This window comes from Rhea americana, unplaced genomic scaffold (genome assembly GCF_003343005.1).
Source record: "Rhea americana isolate MKP2758 unplaced genomic scaffold, rheAme1 scaffold_459, whole genome shotgun sequence".
Lineage (NCBI taxonomy): Eukaryota > Metazoa > Chordata > Aves > Rheiformes > Rheidae > Rhea > Rhea americana.
In genome coordinates, this window is record NW_028186600.1 from 244,875 (window position 1) to 263,758 (window position 18,884).

An 18,884-nucleotide genomic window follows, 5' to 3' on the forward strand; every position below is an offset into this window, starting at 1 on the left:
TGTCATGCTGTAAGTGTTTGGAAACTTCATTTTCATGACAGGCTTTTGTGAAAACACAAGAAACAAAACTCAAATACTTCATTTTCCCAAAATTCAACTGAGAAATTTGAGTGAGTGAGTACATTTTGCAACACTGTCAGGAAGAGTAAGAATTATACAGTGTGCTCTAATGCTACAGATTTGTTCTGCAGAATACAAAGCAACAGTATGTTGCACTTTATGCTCTTAACAAGGAATAAACAAAGCATGGAATCTATTTTCATCTAAAGCAGAGATTCTGGCCTAAATTGCATTGTCTTTCCTTTGCTTTGGCCTTCCATAAAGGAAGCTGCTAACCTTCTTTGTTTTCTGAAGGCTACAAAGGGTCAGAGTGCAGTAAGCTCTGGAAATTTTCTTTCCAGTGGTCTGCCTTCCCTTTCTATATGCTACATCATGAAACAAGGACAGCTCTGATTTCAGAAGAGCAAAGATAGGATTCAACTCTCAGTACCAGACTATACTGTTCTGCGTCCAACAGCAGACCAACAAAAAAGTCCAATAAAAATGGGCCCCACAGTACTCTGTGAAGACAGAGGTAGAGAGTAGTGAAGTAAAGAAAGTAAAGCACTGAAGAAAAACAGAGAAAATGAAAAAAAAATGTGCCTTCCTGGTGCAACTTGTGTACTCTGAGGCTTAATCCTTCACAGGGCTCTCTCTGGAGGTGCAGTTCTGCAAAATTCTCAGGTAGCCAGAACATAATTTGCACAGATTTGGTCTTCAGTGTTCACCTTGGCTTGCAGAATGGGAGCTGGCACCCTCTGCCCAGTTGACAGCTCTTCTGTGGTTAGGTAAACATAGGTCAGACACACATTGTTCTCCTTCCTACACACACACACACACACACACACAAATGCATGCACACACGCACGTGTGTTCATCTCTAACACCGAAATGAATTTCAGCCAACCCAGGTCTTACTGGAAATAAAACACAAAATGAAAAAAAAAAAAAGTCGGCATCAAAACACAATGAAAAAAATATCATTACCTTCTTGAGCAAACACAGACTTCCACTATTCACAGAGCAGATGTCTCATGCTGTAGTATAGCTACTCTATATCCGTGTCTTCCTGTAGCTCTATGGAAAATACGTATTTTCAACACTATAACACTGTTTATTCTGAGCATTTTCACAGTTAGCTCTTCCTCACTGCCTAAAAAAAGTGTAGACTGAGGGTCAATTCAACATGCCTTGGAAAGTCCAAACAACAAATACAGCAATGAAGGGGAAACAACAAGAGCAGCGTGAAGAGAAGATAGACTGGAAGCAAGAACATCATAAAGACATGAAAGGTAAGGTTTAAATATACCACTGCCCTCCACCTCTTTGGATTTTGTTGTGCCTGTTAAAAGGCTTCTTCCCCAAAGGCGCTTCTGACATATACTACCGGTTACCAGAAAGAGCAAGGACTGACCTCAATCTTTACCGAGTCAATCTTTACCTGCCACCAGCCCTAATTTACAGGTGCTAACCTTTGCCAGGCATTTGCCATGCACTCTAAATAGTAAGCCTATTTGTCAGAAAAAAATGGATGAAAATAGTTGCTAGGAGAATCAGGCCGTAAACACTATCATACTGTTTTAGAAGCTGCAATTCACTCAGTTTAATGAAATCATTTGAACTTCAGACTGCATCTTGTACAACAAATTATTAGGTATGCATGACAAAAAGTAATGATGCTGACTTCAATATTCCAAACAGCATTTCAAAAATGTTTCCAGCTAGAAAATTAGATATTTTGCCACTCTTCTACACCTTATTATTTTGCTTTTTAGCATTTTTTTCTGTTTATTCTGAAATAAGCTGTGACTTTCTAACATTTTAAACAGAAGAGAGTTAGAAAACTCCTACATATTCTTTTTCTTTCTGTACTTCAAAACTACTATTATTCTTTAGTAAGTGACTTATCTTTCACAGTTTGTAGCCAAATTGAATTAACTTTCTTTCAAAACTATTTTACCACATTAACTTCAAGAAAATGTCTCTTATGAAGAAAGTTATGTGATAGAATTTAACTAGAATAAAATAAATAAATTAGTCTAAAACTCTGGAATTTAACTTAAGTTTTTTACAAAGTTTTTCACACTTCTGTAGAAATCTCTGTCATAGAAATACTTTTCTGGCAGAGTCTGTAGAAGTCAAACATTTTCTAATAAAACTTCTATGACTTGAAAGGCTAAAAACATATCTATTTCAGCAACCTTTCATACTAAGTTTCAACTTTATCCTCTAGCAGAGAGAACAAATTGCTAACAACTAGCAGAAATGTCTTTCCGGCTGCACAGATCCTACTGCCTTTTCCAATCGACAAGGTTAATAAAAAGATTCCCCAAATTAAAGAAGAAACTTGTGCTGCAGTCAGGGTTCATTGATGCAATATTTTCCACTAGCAAGAATGTAAAAAGCCCTGCTTTTCTGACCACCRGGAGACAGACATATAGAAAAAGTTTCCCAGATTGTTCACACCTCTTTGAGCTAGCACTTGGGCTAGCAAGCTGACCTGCAAGGCTTAGTACAGGGTCACCAGCCCCAGAAGGTTCATTTTTCCTCCTCAGTTCCCTCTCTGAGCACTGCAGTTATCTGTGATGGCAACTGTCCCCTGCACACAACGCACACTCAGGAGTGTCCTTTTTTTTCTGGAACAAAGACATGTGCACTGTGTTCTGGGTTTGAAGGCTAGTATTATTTCAGTCATATGCCTTCAAAAAACAAATTACTATCTACCTTACAACTGTCAGTGTATACTGATACAACAAACCAAGGGTCTGTTTAGGTCCTTCCCAACTTACAGAATATTAAGATCCAAATCCATGCAAATRTATTTACAAACATGCCCTGAAGACAAACCGAATGTGTAATTGCAATTAATACAAGTGCACAAGTGTTTACTAAACCTAAATCAAGAGCAGTGTTCATAACAGAAATAATATATATTTGAAGTGCACTTACAAATTTCAATACGCTTGCTCTACTTATACTGACATTTTCAATGCCTAAGGCCCAGGCTATGACTCTTTATTCCCATAAGCACTGAGGTTTTTTAGAAAGAGATTTCCACAGCAATACTATTTAGAAGGAAGCTCTTCCCCCTGACATGGCCCTGCAAGCCAGCATGTGTAAGTAATTTACTTGCACTACAACCAGTCCGGATTCCACAAATATTATTGTCATCACATAAATSCCATTAATTTCAGTGAGAAATACCCCTGGCTTCAGGGTAGAACTTTAGGATGGGTGCAGGACAAGCAAGAGACTTGCCAGCCAGGAAGGCTAYAAGCTTAAACAGATCAATATCCAAACCACCCTCCCCTCGCTACTGCTAAAAGCATCAAAACAGTCACACGGAACACTGCACACTATGTTAGAAGAGACCTTTCACTAATGAATTGACACCAGTGCTAGGTCAGTCATTGAAAAAAAAAAGGGGGAAAAACCAATATTTATTTGAGAGCGCCAGCTAATCACAGAACTTGCAGTTTGGTTACCCAGAACTTGGGAGTCAACTGCAGATTTACTAACAGTAGTTCAAGTGCTGCTGTACATTAGACATTTAATCTAGATCAAATACACTGCTGCAGAACTTCTGACTCATCCTTAGAAATGAGGCACTGAAAATGTTTTAATAGGATGGAACGAGGATGTTAAAGTGTAGGGTTATACAATTAAGCACTGGAATTAGCTGCCAAAGCAATCGCCCTTTCAATAGTGTCAGAAGTGATGGTGAGAGTCTGTCATATCATCTTGGTATCTGAATAGAGTATGAATTATAAGTCATCTTAAGTATTAATTCAGGCACAGACTAAAACTTTTTCTCAGTTTTTCCATTAGACTTTTTAGTAACTGAATCCAAGTAAAAATGATTTAACCGTTGATACATCTCTCCTTTTTCTTTTTCCTTTTTTTTCCTCTTCAACCTTTTTTTTTTTCCCCCTTATTTACCTTCTGGACACAAACAGAACCTTTGTTTACTGTATTTCCAAATAATTCACATAAAATTCCTGGTAGGTCCAAACTCTTTTCAGTGAAGAAATTGCCTTAAAATCTGCAAGTGAGACAGACAGACAAGAGCCTTTGAAAAATGTCTTCCTAAACTGTAGAATAAAGCTTCTTGCAGAAACAGTAGGATATAAYACTACTTAGGGGTTCTCAAAAACCTTCAGTGTAGGCTTAGATGCCTCGTTCTGGTAACATAAAGAAAGAGACAGAACTGAGAAAAGAGCTATTAGTGTGAAATAGAAGCATTTTTCATCATAACCCAAGATTTCAGGACACTGAAAAGCAGAGAACCTTTTCACCTTGGCACCTCCATCTTCAGTCCAGTACTTCAGTCCAATACTGAATAACACCCAAACTGCAGACCTGTATGATTCTCTGCCGAGACCATAACTCTCAGCACTAAGAACGAACAAAAAGAATCCAGAAAAATCTCCACAAAACACAATCCAGCCCCAAAATTCACTCTCAGTTCGCACCCAAGTCTGCACTTCTCTGAAATGCGGGTATAATGCGCAGCGGAGTCTCAGGGTGAAGTCAGGCATGATGGTGGGGGACAGCCAAGCAGGAAGGAAAGATGTGTGAGGGACCAGCAGGGCCGGGGCAAGGTCTGCTGCTGCTGCACACAAGTCCCTGCACGGGCTGTGGGGATCACGTGTGAACATTTTTGTTTCTCTTCTTGCTTAGTTACTTACTTTTTTCTTTTAAGACATTAAAGTACCCGCAGATTTTTAAAATAGCAATTTTATAATATTCACCTTAAGTGTAGGCACATCTGTTTTAATGGTAGAGCTAACCTGCATCCTCTTTCAACAACATCTGGGGAGCTGAACTGGTGCTGCATGGAGACTATGTTCCTGAAATCTTACTGCAACTCTTCAGCAAAACAATAACCTTTATGGACCGTGGATTCGGAAAAGCACATCTGCTGGATGCAGTCATTTACATTTTTGTTATTTTCTTAGCATTTTTGTCATTTTCTTAAGACTAATACAAAACAACAAAGATTTTGGGGGAAAAAAGTGACTTTAAAGCTTGTCAATTTGAATGTTCTTCATATTTGTCAGGGTTCATTTGCCACATTTCCTATTTTAATCTACTCTGCAATATATTTTCAAGGAGGATGTCTCAATGCTGTGCATTAATTCTTCTCATCTAGATTCTGTAAAGATTTTTTTTCAAATACCAAGTAGGGTAAGAATTGCTCAAAATCTCTTGTAAAACCAGAAATGTCTGAACTCTCTCGTGGTGGAAACAATATGACTTCCATGAGACTGAGGGAGATTCTGCTGAAGACCCAAATCTGGCTTCTTTAATGGGAGAATGATTTAGCCTAATTGCTCTCACTGCTCTGCAGATGAGTTGCAAACCAGATGGCAATGGCGAAGCTGCTCTTGTGCCTTTGAAAAAGGCAGGCACTGCATAGAAGTGGAAAGAAAATAGTAGGTATTTATAGAATACTGCACCCAGTCACCATTGTTAGTATCCTTTTTTCTGGATATTCACCTTCAGTAAAATCCTTATTTTAAGGCCATATTTTACTAAAAATAAACAGCAGTGTGGCAACGTCATTCAAAGCAGCCTTTCTTGAACAGAGGAATGCCTCTAGGGCTAAAACAGTATTTTCTACTATTGATCTTCCCTCGAAATCCAGTTTTGCAAAAAAGTTCCAACCATAAAGACATGAGTTACACCAGCACGCAAAGCAGGGATTAGAGTCTAAGCCTGAAATTCTCAGTGGGACAAAGCAGAAGATGCTGAAGTTTGTGGCCTTCTAGGGAACTAACTTCATGAGACTTTGGGGCACATTTGCAAGGGGAAAGCACAGTGAGGAAAACTGGAGTTTCCTCCCCGTGATATGTGGCTCCCAGGGCACCCAGAATACCCCTTCTTCTTGCCAAAACTTCCAGCTCCTCCTAACCCACCGACTAGATCAATGAACCCAGTTGTAAGTAAGAGTGACTAAGCAAAGATACTAAATTATTTCATTATTTCAGAAGCATCTTGTTACTGCTCAGTTAACTAACTTAACTTCTCCTGAAGGACTGTCTCTAGAAATGTCATGTATGCAAATATTCAGTCTTTCCATAAACCAAGTTGGATAATCAACTACAAGGACTGTCCATTTAGACAATCTAAAATACCCAGTCAGATGAAACCTATTACAGCGTTCTCTTTCATTCCTTCACATTTGAATGATACACATCCAAGACAGAAAAACAACATCTAAGCTCCCCAATTAGCAAAGCATTTGCTAGTGCCTTAAATATGCAAACACTGGTTCCGCTTGAGCACACAATGTACTTCACCATGGATCTTAAATGGAAGAATCCTACCACAAACAGGGTAATTGCTCCAGAAGGAAATTCCTCTGTCTGATCAACATCTCCCACAGGCTTTTAAAATGTATTTTGGTGAAAAGACAGTGATGGTAAAACTGAACCATATTCTGTTTCAGCCTATGAATGTGTCAAGTGGTTAGACTATTTAGGCACAGGGTTTTTCTCTGCATCCTGGGGAAAACAGTTTAAAACACTGATTTCATCAATTGTGCTGCAGAGTTGACCAGATAAAATCCCACCGAACTGAGATTTGTATCATGAGAAAAAGTGCTATTTCATCCACTTAGGGCTGCAGCTGGAGAATATGACTTGAACACATTATTTCTACAGGGACTGCATATCAGCTGAACTTAAAGTGCCAGAGCAGACTTAGGCAGAGGAATGTGAGAAGGAAAAGGCTCATTCACTGACATCTATTCTGTTATGATGCTTCATCTGCCCCTGCCCCAGGCCCTTCTGCCTTTCATCCACCCCTTAATCCCCTCTTTCCCTTTCTGGGGGGGTTACTGACGGAGCTGACTTCCAATTCCTAGGAACAATTAAACAGTTCATCAGCTTCAGCAGCAATGTAACCCTCAAAAACAAGACACTACTTATCCTACTTCCTATATATCTCTTCAGTCAACACAAAGCAAGAAAGGTAGGGCAGCAAGGAGTTCACCAACATCCAGTCAGGGGTTAAAATGGCAGTATTTGACTTAGCCCTACAAACATAATGGCAAAATGTGGGCAATAGCCTTCTCAGTTGCTCAGGGCTCAAAAAAACTCCCCCTTTAGGAGTGTTTGAGACTTCATTTTGGCATAATGAAGAGAAAGTACTTATTGCATCAGTCAAAGATAAACAAGATCATGATCCCACCTAGATCACAAATAAAGATGAAGAGAACCAACAGAGGAATCCAGCCTACCACTGTTGAAATGCCAGAGTATAATCTCACAATTTAATAGAGGTTTTGTTAGTAAGGCAACAAACTCAGAAATGACTCTTCTACCATAATTTGGTTTGCCAAGAGAGATAAAAGATTAAAACCACATTTGGCTGTTGTGGTTCATACCAACACAGTTCACTAGGAACCTCATAGTGCTGTGTCTGCTCTGTGCTTACATTTTAGAGTACATTTTAAAAATTCTGTCTGTTCAACAGAGAACAATCTTCCCATTTACTTATTCGCTGTAGGCATTTACATCACACCAACCACCACGTCTTACATTTGGTGCCTTTCATTGTGACCTCCATTACAGCAATGTCCAGAGGCCARAGAAGCTGCTGTGTCCATCACTGGGCAAACATACTGTAGAGAAAACCCTTCCCCACAAATCCTAACAGAGCAGAGAGACAAACCATGAGAGGGGGAGAATAGGGACACGATGCTAAAGCAGCACACAGCAGCTCCAGCAGCAGCTACTGCAATGGAGACCAGAATAAAACCATAGCATGCTGCCATCAATAGTCAGTTTTGACAACAACGTCCATAGACGTCTATCAGATTGGTTAAGCATGATTTCCCCTTGATGAATTCATGCCCTATAGAAATATCCATACAAACAGCTACAGCAGTTCTCCTAGATCCACTGAACTCAGTGGCAGAGGAATTATCAAATTCAGCAGCAGAAAGACCAGCTAAAAATTAAAGAGGAAAGAAAACACCTCACTGGCACGGACAAGTACTCCTCTCAGTGGAATTACTGCATTCTGAGTAATTACAGCCCTATAGGAATATTGAAAGGTCAAGGAAAGACCAATTTTGCACAGCACATACAGAACAGGGCAGCTTCTCTTTTCTCTGTTTCGCAGTGGGAGAGAGCACCTAAACCAAAGCAGGCAGCTCAGTATGCTTCCCTGTTGCCTCCTCCAAAGAGCTCTGCAGCATCGTGAACCACATGAAGGAGCACAGTGAAAATCATGTTATAGGACTGCCAGAAAAAGAAGTATTAACATAACGTGGTAATATTCAAACAAGGGAAATCCACTTGCAAAAGCCAGTGCTTGCACACATCCATGGCTAAACATGCACCAAAGTGTTTTTCGACGCCCTGCTTCTCCATGTAGATGCACAAACATCCTGCCTTCCACTATCTGCTAGTGCACATGCAGCCCCAAAATGAGCTTTGTATTTGATATGAACAAAGCATATTCTAGATGCAGATCTCAAAGCACTGCATAAATGTAAAAACAACTTATCCAAAATTTATGAATGTAAAAAATAGAAGCACAGCAGTAGTGCTTTTACCCATAATCACACAAAAATGTTCAGATCTTACTTTGCTCAGAAGTAGTGGAGGGCACAGACACATCTCTCAACAATTTTCTGGTGCAAAACTTCCAGAACTCCCAAATTTCAACCAGATTTTAATCCCAAGTTTCACCTATGAAAAGCGCCTGAAACTCTTCTTTGCATGAAGACAGATACTGTTAGTGTGACTTCTTGCTGATAAAACAGACCTGAAAGATCATATTCCAACATGATGATTCTTAAACAAAGTAAAATGAAAATGTAAAATGAATAGATTGGCTGGTTTCTGACTTCCCCCACCCCCCAGTGGTTTGCACAGCAGTTATCATTTTTGCTCCCTGCAAATTTGAAAGAGGAAAAAGAAATTCATTATCTGTTTTTAGGATGACATCAATGCACACGCACCAGCAACAGCAGAGCAGGGAAGAATACACTATATTGCTGAGAGACTCCCTCTCCCAGGAGGCGGGGTCTGCTGTGATCTTCTCCGCTGGGAATTTTCCTGGGAGTTCTGCTGCTGTTCTATGCAATTCCTATTGGCAGCACATTAAGCCCTTCCTGGAGGCTGCCAGTGGCATCGCAAGAATAGCGCAGACCCAGCTGGCCCATGCTTCTTTTACAGCCCTCCAGCTGGGGAGAACTATTGGGTGGTTTTAGCAATTTTGGCAAGCTGCCCTCCCAGTGAAAGCAGCTGTCATAAAGCTACTGGTAAATATGGCCCATCACCTTCCACTGGCCTGCCCCAGTCTGACATGATAATACTTGCACTACAGAAATATTAAAATGCAAGCTCGGAGGGTGCTCTTTTACTATATTGTACTTCAGATAACTGCACTTCAAAAGTGTTCTATCCAGGCCCGCAGGACAAAGGTATAGAATTGAATATAGCAGAAGTTAAATTAAACTCTTAACACAGAATGGGTAAGTGCTGGCAATATGCCTAATGCTCTTGAGGGAATTTACAGCTTCAGTGTAGAAACAGATCCTTTTTGGCATCAGGCCTAACACTCCGGAGGGAATTTTGTAAACTGCCTGGCACCTTTATAACACCTAGTACAATATGTTTTGTACTATCACTGTCTCTATTTTCTTAAATATTTTGTTCTTAAACAGAATTTTGAACACTTGTGACAAAGAAAATTCTTAAAAAAATAAAATAAAAAGCCAAGCACAGAGTTTATGTAAACCATGACTTTCCATTACCTATGCTCAGGAGTTAGTGAACATTATTTATATTCAAGGCTGAGCCATGCTTGAAATACGACAGATGGCAAAAAATTAAACAACCTGAAATAACCTCTGCAACAGAGTATCTTATGACAGGCATGTATGCACTATTCTAGATCAAAGAAGTAGGCATGTGTGCACTACTTTATATAAAAATTAAGATCACTTCAGGTATAACTTAGGCAAATTAAGCTTCACAGCACATGCTCATTAATCACAGAACTACAGAATCACAGAATGGTTGAGACTGGAAGGGACCTCTGGAGATCATCTAGTTCAACCTCCTTGCTCAAACAGGGTCACTCAGAGCATGTTAGACATGGTTACATCCAGACAGGTTTTTGATTATCTCGAGGAAAGGAGACTCCACAACCTCTCTGGTCAACCTCTTCCACTGCTCTGTCACTTTCACAGTGAAGAAATTCCTCCTTGTATTCAGGCGGAACTTCCTGTGGTTCAGTTTGTGCCCACTGCCTGTTGTCCTTTCACATGGGACAACTGAAAAGAGTTTGGCCCCATCCCCTTGACACCCTCCCTTCGGGTACTTATACACATTGATAAGATCCCCCCCCCCAGTCTTCTCTTCTCCAGCTGAAACAGGCCCAGCTCTCATAGCCATGCCTCACAGGGCAGATGTTCCAGCCCTCTGATCATCTTCGTAGCCCAGTAGCTTCATCTCTCTCTGGGGAGCCTCTGGGCTCGAGTGCAGTACTCGAGTACTGGATGCAGTACTCGAGATGTGGCCTCCTCAGGGCTGAGGAGAGCAGTAGAATCACTTCTCTTGACCTGCTGCAGCTCTCTTCCCAATGCACCACAGGATACCATTGGCYATCCTCACCACAAGGGCACATTGCTGGCTCACGGTCAATTTGTCATCTACCAGCACTGCCAGGTCCTTCTCTGCACAGCTGCTCTCCAGAAGGTCAGCCTCCAGCCTGCACTGGTGCCTAGGGTTATTTTTCCCTAGGTGCAAGACACGGCACTTGCCCTTGTTGAACTTTATGAGGTTCCTCTCTGCTCAGCTCTCCAGCCTCTCCAGGTCTCTCTGAATGACAGCACAGCCCTCTGGCGTACCAGCCACTCCTCCCAGCTTGGGATGATCAGCAAACTTGCTGAGGATGCACTCTGTCCCTTTGTCCAGGTCACTGATGAGAAGATTGAACAAGACTGGCCCCTGTACTGAGCCCTGCGGGACATCACTAACTACAGGCCTCCAACTAGACTCTGAGCCCAATCTTACCAGGATTGCCCTCAGTTGCTTTATTCAACCCATACAACTAATTCCACAATTAAGGTTTTTTACGTTTTATATTCTGCCTTTTTGGACTGCTAAAGCTGACAGAAGGACACATTGCGACTCATCCTCATTAGCTGTACAACATACCTCCCAGACAACTGCCAGCACTACCATTAATTATTTCCTTGCAAAGGAGTCCGGCCTTATTTTTCAACCATGTCAAGGCCACTGAAGCATATGCAAAGCTGGAAAATCTGTCATGCTGGATACAACTGAGATCATTATTATTTAATCACTTTGCAGTACTTAAACATTGTCAATAACCAGGCTTGAAAACTGCTGGGAATTGATTAAAAAACCAACTGGAACAGAAAATAGGACTGAATCAAGCTTTCTGTGCAAGGAACTGCACAGAATACTGATGAACATTTTTTTTATATTCTGCCAGCTGACACACAAAACCAACAGTACTACAGAGCAAAATAGCTAGGTAAAAGAGATTTCAAGTGTTCAGGCTGCTTACTGATTAACATTTTTGCACATAACACTCCTCATAGACCTATGCAGTTACTGTTCACAAGGGAAACAGGGCTCTCTTGGCAACAAAGGACAAATGATTCTTCCTGACCAAGTTCAGCGTTCTCATACAGCTTAACACTGTGAGGGCTGCTCCTTCTCGCAGAGCCAGTGGAAAAAGGGAAACACCCATCCCCACGATTTAACATGCCTCTTGACACTTCCTAGGACAAGGAAGAGCCTTAGTGATCTCTTACAGCAAGCATGCTCATCTTATAGGTAAACCTTATCTCCTGACCCATTTGACCAGAGAAAAAATTCAGTCAGCTTTTGACATTTACAAGAAAAATACAACAGGCAATCAAATACACAATGCTTTTCCTATCAAGGAACAACCTTAACATTGTTGGGAGTCATAGAAATGAATGATGACTGCCGTCTTCACAACAGGCCTGGAAATAGAATGAGTCTACGCCTACCTGCACAGGCTTCCTCAGCAGGGCTGCCAGGCATTTTTACTAACAAACATCCATGTTTGCTTCTTCCTGCCCCTTCTCACATGTTGCCATGTCACACACTCAACAGCTTCAGCCACATACCCACGTACTGACACCTCCAGATTCTACACACCAGCCAGGGTGGAGCGAACAGCCAAACTGACCTCCATGGCTTGAGTTCTCCACCGCGTCCGGTGGAAAAGGTCTTGCCAGACACAGTAACGGAAAGCATGAGACCATAACAAAGACAATCAAAGGCAATGCTGCCCACACGATACCTCTCCACCAGGCTACAGCAGTGCCATCCAGAGCTGCAGATGACTGGAAGGCATATCAAACATTCACTACCACAAAGGAAGGAAAAGTAACGCTACGCTGAAGTCAGAGCCATGCATCAGTGCCTGCTCAGACTTGCCTTTTTTCTCCATACAACAGGAAAAGACAATGTGTTCTACATTCTCAGCACACACAAAACTATAGCAGTTACTCTTAATGTGACTTCAGAGTACCATTTCTAAAAATCATTTCCATTCAGTTTTGCAACAGTCATATAAAATACACTTTACACAAAGTAAAGATGCATGTTCCAATTACTATAGATTATTTCTATCCTCCTTTTGTGAATTCAGCACCAGTTTCTGTCAAAAAAGGAAGAAAAAGAAAAAAAGCTTTGCATAAAATAATGCACACATTTGGATTGGTCTGGAATATTCTACTCTTTCTCAAGAGTAGAATTCTATTCTACCTCAAACAGAACATCAACAGAAGCACCTGTTTTTAAAACTATTTTACCTGATAGTATAGTATAAATAAAACTATTTACATTTTATCAAAAAAGTGCAGAGAAAGTATTCCAACATGCCATTTTTGTTGTGTATTTTGCTATTACTATCCTATACGTTTTGAAGTTAACAAAAAATTTGAATATAGCAAACCTCTATAACTAATGCTGAAACAACTGTAAAACAAAAGTGATTAYTGCTTTCTTGAGATAAAGGATTAACTAAAATAACTAGCTGCAGAAAGACATTTTCCTCTATGTACCAGACACTAGAAGAGGATGAAATATGAAAGAATTGTACATACATAAACAGCATGTCCTACAAGGCTGTAGGCTTATTTTATAAGGTTTATACACCATAGTAAGGTTCAAAGTTTTAGAAAACTATCTGGACATGGCTGTGTGTGAGAAAATTAACTCCTCTATAATGAACATATTCCCAGTATGCATAATCTTTAACTCCATAGGTGATCCTGCTGACAACAAGGACTTTAAAAGGTGAGGAATTACTAATCCTAATCAACAGAAAGATTGAATCTAAACTTAATGGTATCTGAAGACCATGCTATCTTCTTCCATGGTAACTATCTTTTTGCCTATCTCTGGACTTCCTGCTAAGCTACCAATTCTAAAAAATCAACACACATCACATTTACTCAAAACAAACATAAATGTACACCCCTGCTTTCATGAACAAGCAGCTGCTAGCCACAAATGGGAAGCTGTGTTCCTATCCAGGAAGGAAGATTTCCAACAGCACTCACAACATTCTGACTGTACCGAACACAAAATGACTATCTGGATTTGCTGAACTGAGATGCTGGGTTAGCAAAGCAAAGGCAGACTACACTGTTCACAAGAAATATGAGTTTCCCAACTGAATACTGGAACATCTGTTTGAAGAAGGAGAAGCCACTGAGAAGAGGTAAGGTGGAAAAGAGGGTGCAGACAACAGGTTTATGGCCGTGTACTCACCATCCCACACTGCCTCATTGCAAAACCCGTATTTGAAGTAGGCTTTGGAAAAGACATGTATGTGTATCCACTAGCATTTCCCATGCTCTTCCTCTCCCAGTCTCTCCTGTTATATTCCCTACTGCATTTTCCTTCCAGTTGTCACTCTGCAAACCTCACCTGTCTGCCTCTTCTCTGGTTATCGAGGCCCAAAATATCTAACCAGCATTGTTTATACAAAAACTTCCCTAATGTCAGCCCTTCAGCTGAGGTCTCTATTCCTCATCTTACAAAATAGCACACTACTTTATGCACTCTGGAATGAGCAGTCCAAGGAGGGAGATGAAAATGGCAACAGCCAAAATGGAGTTTTGGCTCAGGGACTGCAGATCAAATCCAGTTTATGTCAGGGACAATAAATTAGGTGCCACTTGGAGTGCCACTCTCCAAAATATATTGCAGGTGGACCAGCTATTATATCCGGCTCTCTTATATATGCCAGCATGGATCCCCTACTTTCCTATTCATTTTGCGAAGAATAGGAATCAGGTTCTGCCTGTACAGAAATAGACACAGAAAAGTTCCTTCACAGCTCCTCATGTGAGGAGTCTGCCTTTCTTCACTGCCAATAGTGGAAGCTTAAAGTCAGATGCTGTGTAACCCCCACCAGCACTACCTACGCAAGCACCAAAACGGGTGATCTTAGAGGTCACTCAATGCATCTGTGTAAGCGTTACAACAGGCCTGACTCAGCAAAGCACTCAAGTATGCAGTTAATTTTTAACATGTTCTAAAATGCTACTGGTGTCAAGCTGAAGTGCCTCACTGAATAGGGATGGACTTAGCAAATGTTCAAAGTAAAGTAGTGAAGAAAGAAAGGAAAGTGGTGAGAAGCAATCCACTTGGAATTCACTTGGAATCCACTTGTCTTCTTTTTTGCACCTTCACTGAGATGTAAACCAAAACTTTTCTTGGTATTTTGAAGCATCTAATTCTTTTCTGTCCATTCAGTTCTCATGTCCACATATACTGAGTTCTGAAAGGAAGCTACCAAAATTCCTCAAAGAAAGTGCCCCCATTTCCAGCATGACCAGAATCAACAGGAACTAAAAACCTACTCTTCTGGTCTGACCTTGCAGACTCAAGAGCAGGCAGTCAACTAACCTCTGACAGACAGGTAAATCTCTGATGTACAAGAACCTACCCAAACAGAACTAGCCTCCAAACCTTGTGAGGTTTGTGAGGTTCTCTCTGACACACAACAGTTCCTAAAAATGGATTGCAATCCTTTAAGACATGCTCCATGGGTTTTATAACTTGTCCAACCCAAGCACTTTAAAAACTGTAAGTACATCCCTGCTTCCATCAATAAGCTGCTGCTAGCCACCAATGGGACACACCAATAGCTGTGTTCCTATCCAGGAAGGAAGATTTCCAACAGCACTCACAACATTCTGACTCTACCAAACACAAATGACTATCTAGATTTGCTGAACTGAGATGCTGGGTTAGCAAAGCAAAGACAGACTACCTAGCTGATAAGGAATCTTAGGACAACGCAGAGATTCYGAGCAACTATTGCATACCACAAAGCATCTGGGAAATTCCAGATCATAAATTACAATAGTGGAAAACAACAGAACATTTCTTTTAGGATCTCCTCTTCTGTAGTAATAAGGGAGGCAAAGAAGACACTGGATTGCATCCAGTGAAACCAGTACTGTGTAGTTACATGATACTGGAAAAGCAATGCCATTGCTAACAGCAAGAGAAAAAAAGAGTCTTACCTTTACCTGTGCATGAGGAGAAGGTATTTCCAAAGTCTTGCAGTTTTGCCTTTAAAGTCTGTGGGGCTGGCAGTCCTGGGGGTTGTGGGACTTGGAAGAAAGGCTTCCCATTTGTGACTGCTTGTCTCCCGGGACTTAGCACAGGAAGGTGAATAGCGCTGTCCATGATCTTGCTCTGAGGAGCAACCACTCCTCCAACAGGCATCTTTAAGTGTTGGCTGGAAGACGAGTTTCCAATAGCTGACCTTAGGGTGCTGCTATGTGAAGATGGGCAGGGTGCTCCTGCATGAACTCTCACTGGTGAGACCTGCTGTCCACTGCTTGTCCCAGGTCCATAAGGAAGACCTGTTGTCCGGTGGCTCATACTGCATGGCCTCCCATTCATTGTCAGGCAGTTAAAATAACCAGTGTGTGTTTACCGACCCACAGCTAGGACTGATATCAATCCAAAGTCAGAAAGTAATCCATTGTGCATTAAGCCTGTTTGAAAAAATACATCAATAAAAAGAACTGACATTGGAGTAAGTAACACAAAAAGGAGAGGACAGCACACGATGTCCAGCTTTGTGATCTCTCTGATTATAAGCAGCAAAGTGTGAGTGCTATATGGCCAGTCAGGGAGAGCGGACAAAGTTAAGCGATGACTTTGAGCACTAATAAGGAGAAAACCTACCTCTTCAAAAGCTGAAGCCAGCTGTTTTTGTATCAGCTAAACCAGCCATGAAATCCAGTGAATACTGAGCAAGTGAAAGACGACAGCCATAGTAACTAAAGCCTCTGATAGGCAGTTGTCATTGGGATGAACATAGCTGCCTCTTCTCTTTTGCCAGCTCCCCAGTCTATTAATTAAAATTCAAAAACCAAATTCAGCAGGCAAGCAATATGCAGATATAGGAAAGAGAGGGCAGGTCACATACTAAAGGATGTAAATGCAACAAAGAGGAGAGGAAAACACGAAATCATAGAGAAGACTCTATAGCTCTGCAGCACTTCACTGTAGAAAAGTATTGCAAGAAAGCACAGCACAGCAGTATTCACAAATCTAACTGCAGTCACTGCAAAAGTGGATGCTCACTGTAAACCTGTAGATTTACCAGAATTTATGTAGTGTATCTACAAAATGGCACATTCTGTAGAGAAAGACAAATGGTAAATTTTCAAAGACAGCTTTCAAATTCTGCCGACGCTTTTGCAACTCTGATTTTCCTCAAAGACATTTTTCTCAGCTATGTTTTCCTATTAATAAAATCTTAGAGACTGGTAAAGGGCTTGAGAGACCATCTTGCCAGGGACCTGTCCCAAGCCAGGATCCAGACTAGATCTAGATGTTTCCTAAGATAAGTAAGATTTGCAGACAAAAGCTGCACTTGCCAGTGTAAATCACTGGGCTAAGATATCGCACAGATGGTGTAATTTCAGCCCTAACTCCACTGACTAGCATATGCTCAACTTTCATCTCTAGGCTCATATGTTTAACATTAAGCACGTGCTTTAGCAGTTTGCTCAATCACAGATTCAGCACCTAATTAACTTGTCCAGACAAACAAATTAAACTAACACAAAGCTGAACTCCCACTTACATTATGGCTATATCCACGTACACTTTAAAGTTTTGTTTAAGTATTATGATCTGGCTTCAGCAAAACATTGAACCGTAACCCGCATCTTTGCTACTTGCCATTTGTCAGCTTTGAAACAAAAGGGATTATGACCAGTTGATTCATGACAGAAGTTTGTGGAAAACCTTCATGCTTAACCCTTGGTTTCTATGACTCTACAGCATCCGTTCCTCCCTCTCTGATCTGCCAAAACCAAACCAAACCAAACCCAAACCCCTACACAAACCTGCATTCACAGCACACCCCCCGACTGGAGGAAAAGCCATCTTCTGCGTCAAAAGTGTCAGAGGGCCTGTAAATACATGCACAGGTTGGCACTCATGCACTGCGGTTTACCCTCACTAATTAGGAAAGGCCTGAACATACTAAATTCTAAGACAACAGCAATATCTCTACTGCCATTAATGAGAGGTGCCCTGACCCCATCTAAATGGTCATAAAAGATTTATTCTAAGTACTCTTTTTCTGTATATTGCTATATTTTTATATTATGGGAATAAACACTGGAAAGCACACCCATCAAAAGCTCTATCATTTATTTTCCTGCCTGGCTGAAGCATAAATCACTCTGCAATTCAGCCAAGGACAGGCAGAGCTGAATGTTCTTCATTTCCCAGGGTTTGTTTGAAAAGCAGAATGTTCCTTGCCCTAACACAGGTGACTAGCTTCTTAGAAAACGACGTATAAACAAAGGCAGTTGCTTTGCTGGCAAGGCTACACGCCATGGCAGCACAGAGTGGCCACAGGTAAAGATGTTTCTTGTCTGTAACTCTTGCCTGTAATTTTTACTACACTGGAAAAGTGGAAGCATCATCAAGAAGACATTATACATGACAAATGCATTAGCTTTACTCCATAAAAGCACTCTGGTTTGATCAACAGCAGAATATTTCTACACAGCTTACACAAACCTACTAGCCCTACAAAATCCACATCAACATGCAACTTGTGCTGAAGTAGGTTGGTCTCCTTGGTATCCTTTTCTGATAATCTTACATATTACAAGGAGTAGCAGTGTCCTGTGTTATCTTTGCCTCGCTTTTAACACTGATTACTGCTGGTTTCTTACTTTTGAAGAAATGGCCTCCAGGGCCATAATTTCTCTTCTCGTACCAGTAAGCAGTACTTGGACGGAATGACCTGAATGTATGCACAAAATGGCCTTTATTCCTTCTGAGGAAAGCAGACACAAGTTAAATAATTTCTCTACAGTGTCTTCCTCAACTCTTTCTCCTGATTCTCTCACAGAGATCTGTAACACTCCATTAGCATGCAAAACAACTCTTCCTTTACTATATTCATCCTCAAAGCACCTTGGAGAGCGTTACTCTTCTCATTTCTTGAAATACTATTTTGTAGTATTTGTAATACTACTTACTTGTTCATGAGTACCTTTTCATTAATTAGATTTAATTTGTTTAGTATTAACATCCATTGGAATGATGTCAAGACATTCTTGTATCAACAACAGAGTGGCCAAACTGATTCAAGCCAAAACAACAGGTGTGCCTAGAAGGGCTTTAAAGCATATATACCTAGCCAAATGCCAATGGCAAATTCAGTATATTCTAAAAGGACACAACTACATGTTGTCTGATTAGAATTGACTTTTGCATCACATCCATAAACGGCTCCTGCTTCTAGCAATGTGTAAGAGT

The 18,884-nt window shown here is 40.8% G+C and overlaps 1 protein-coding gene across 1 annotated transcript in view; it reads right to left on the bottom strand.

Annotated features, from left to right (window-relative positions):
- The window catches only part of GLIS3 (GLIS family zinc finger 3), a 144,062-nt gene extending 128,040 nt beyond the window's left edge, over nt 1-16,022 (bottom strand). Inside the window, exon 1 of the mRNA XM_085316230.1 lies at nt 15,608-16,022. Coding sequence (XP_085172356.1) covers nt 15,608-15,992 — 385 coding nt within the window. The 5' untranslated portion in view covers nt 15,993-16,022. The remainder of the gene's footprint in view (nt 1-15,607) is intronic.
- Between the last annotated feature and the right edge of the window lie 2,862 nt (nt 16,023-18,884).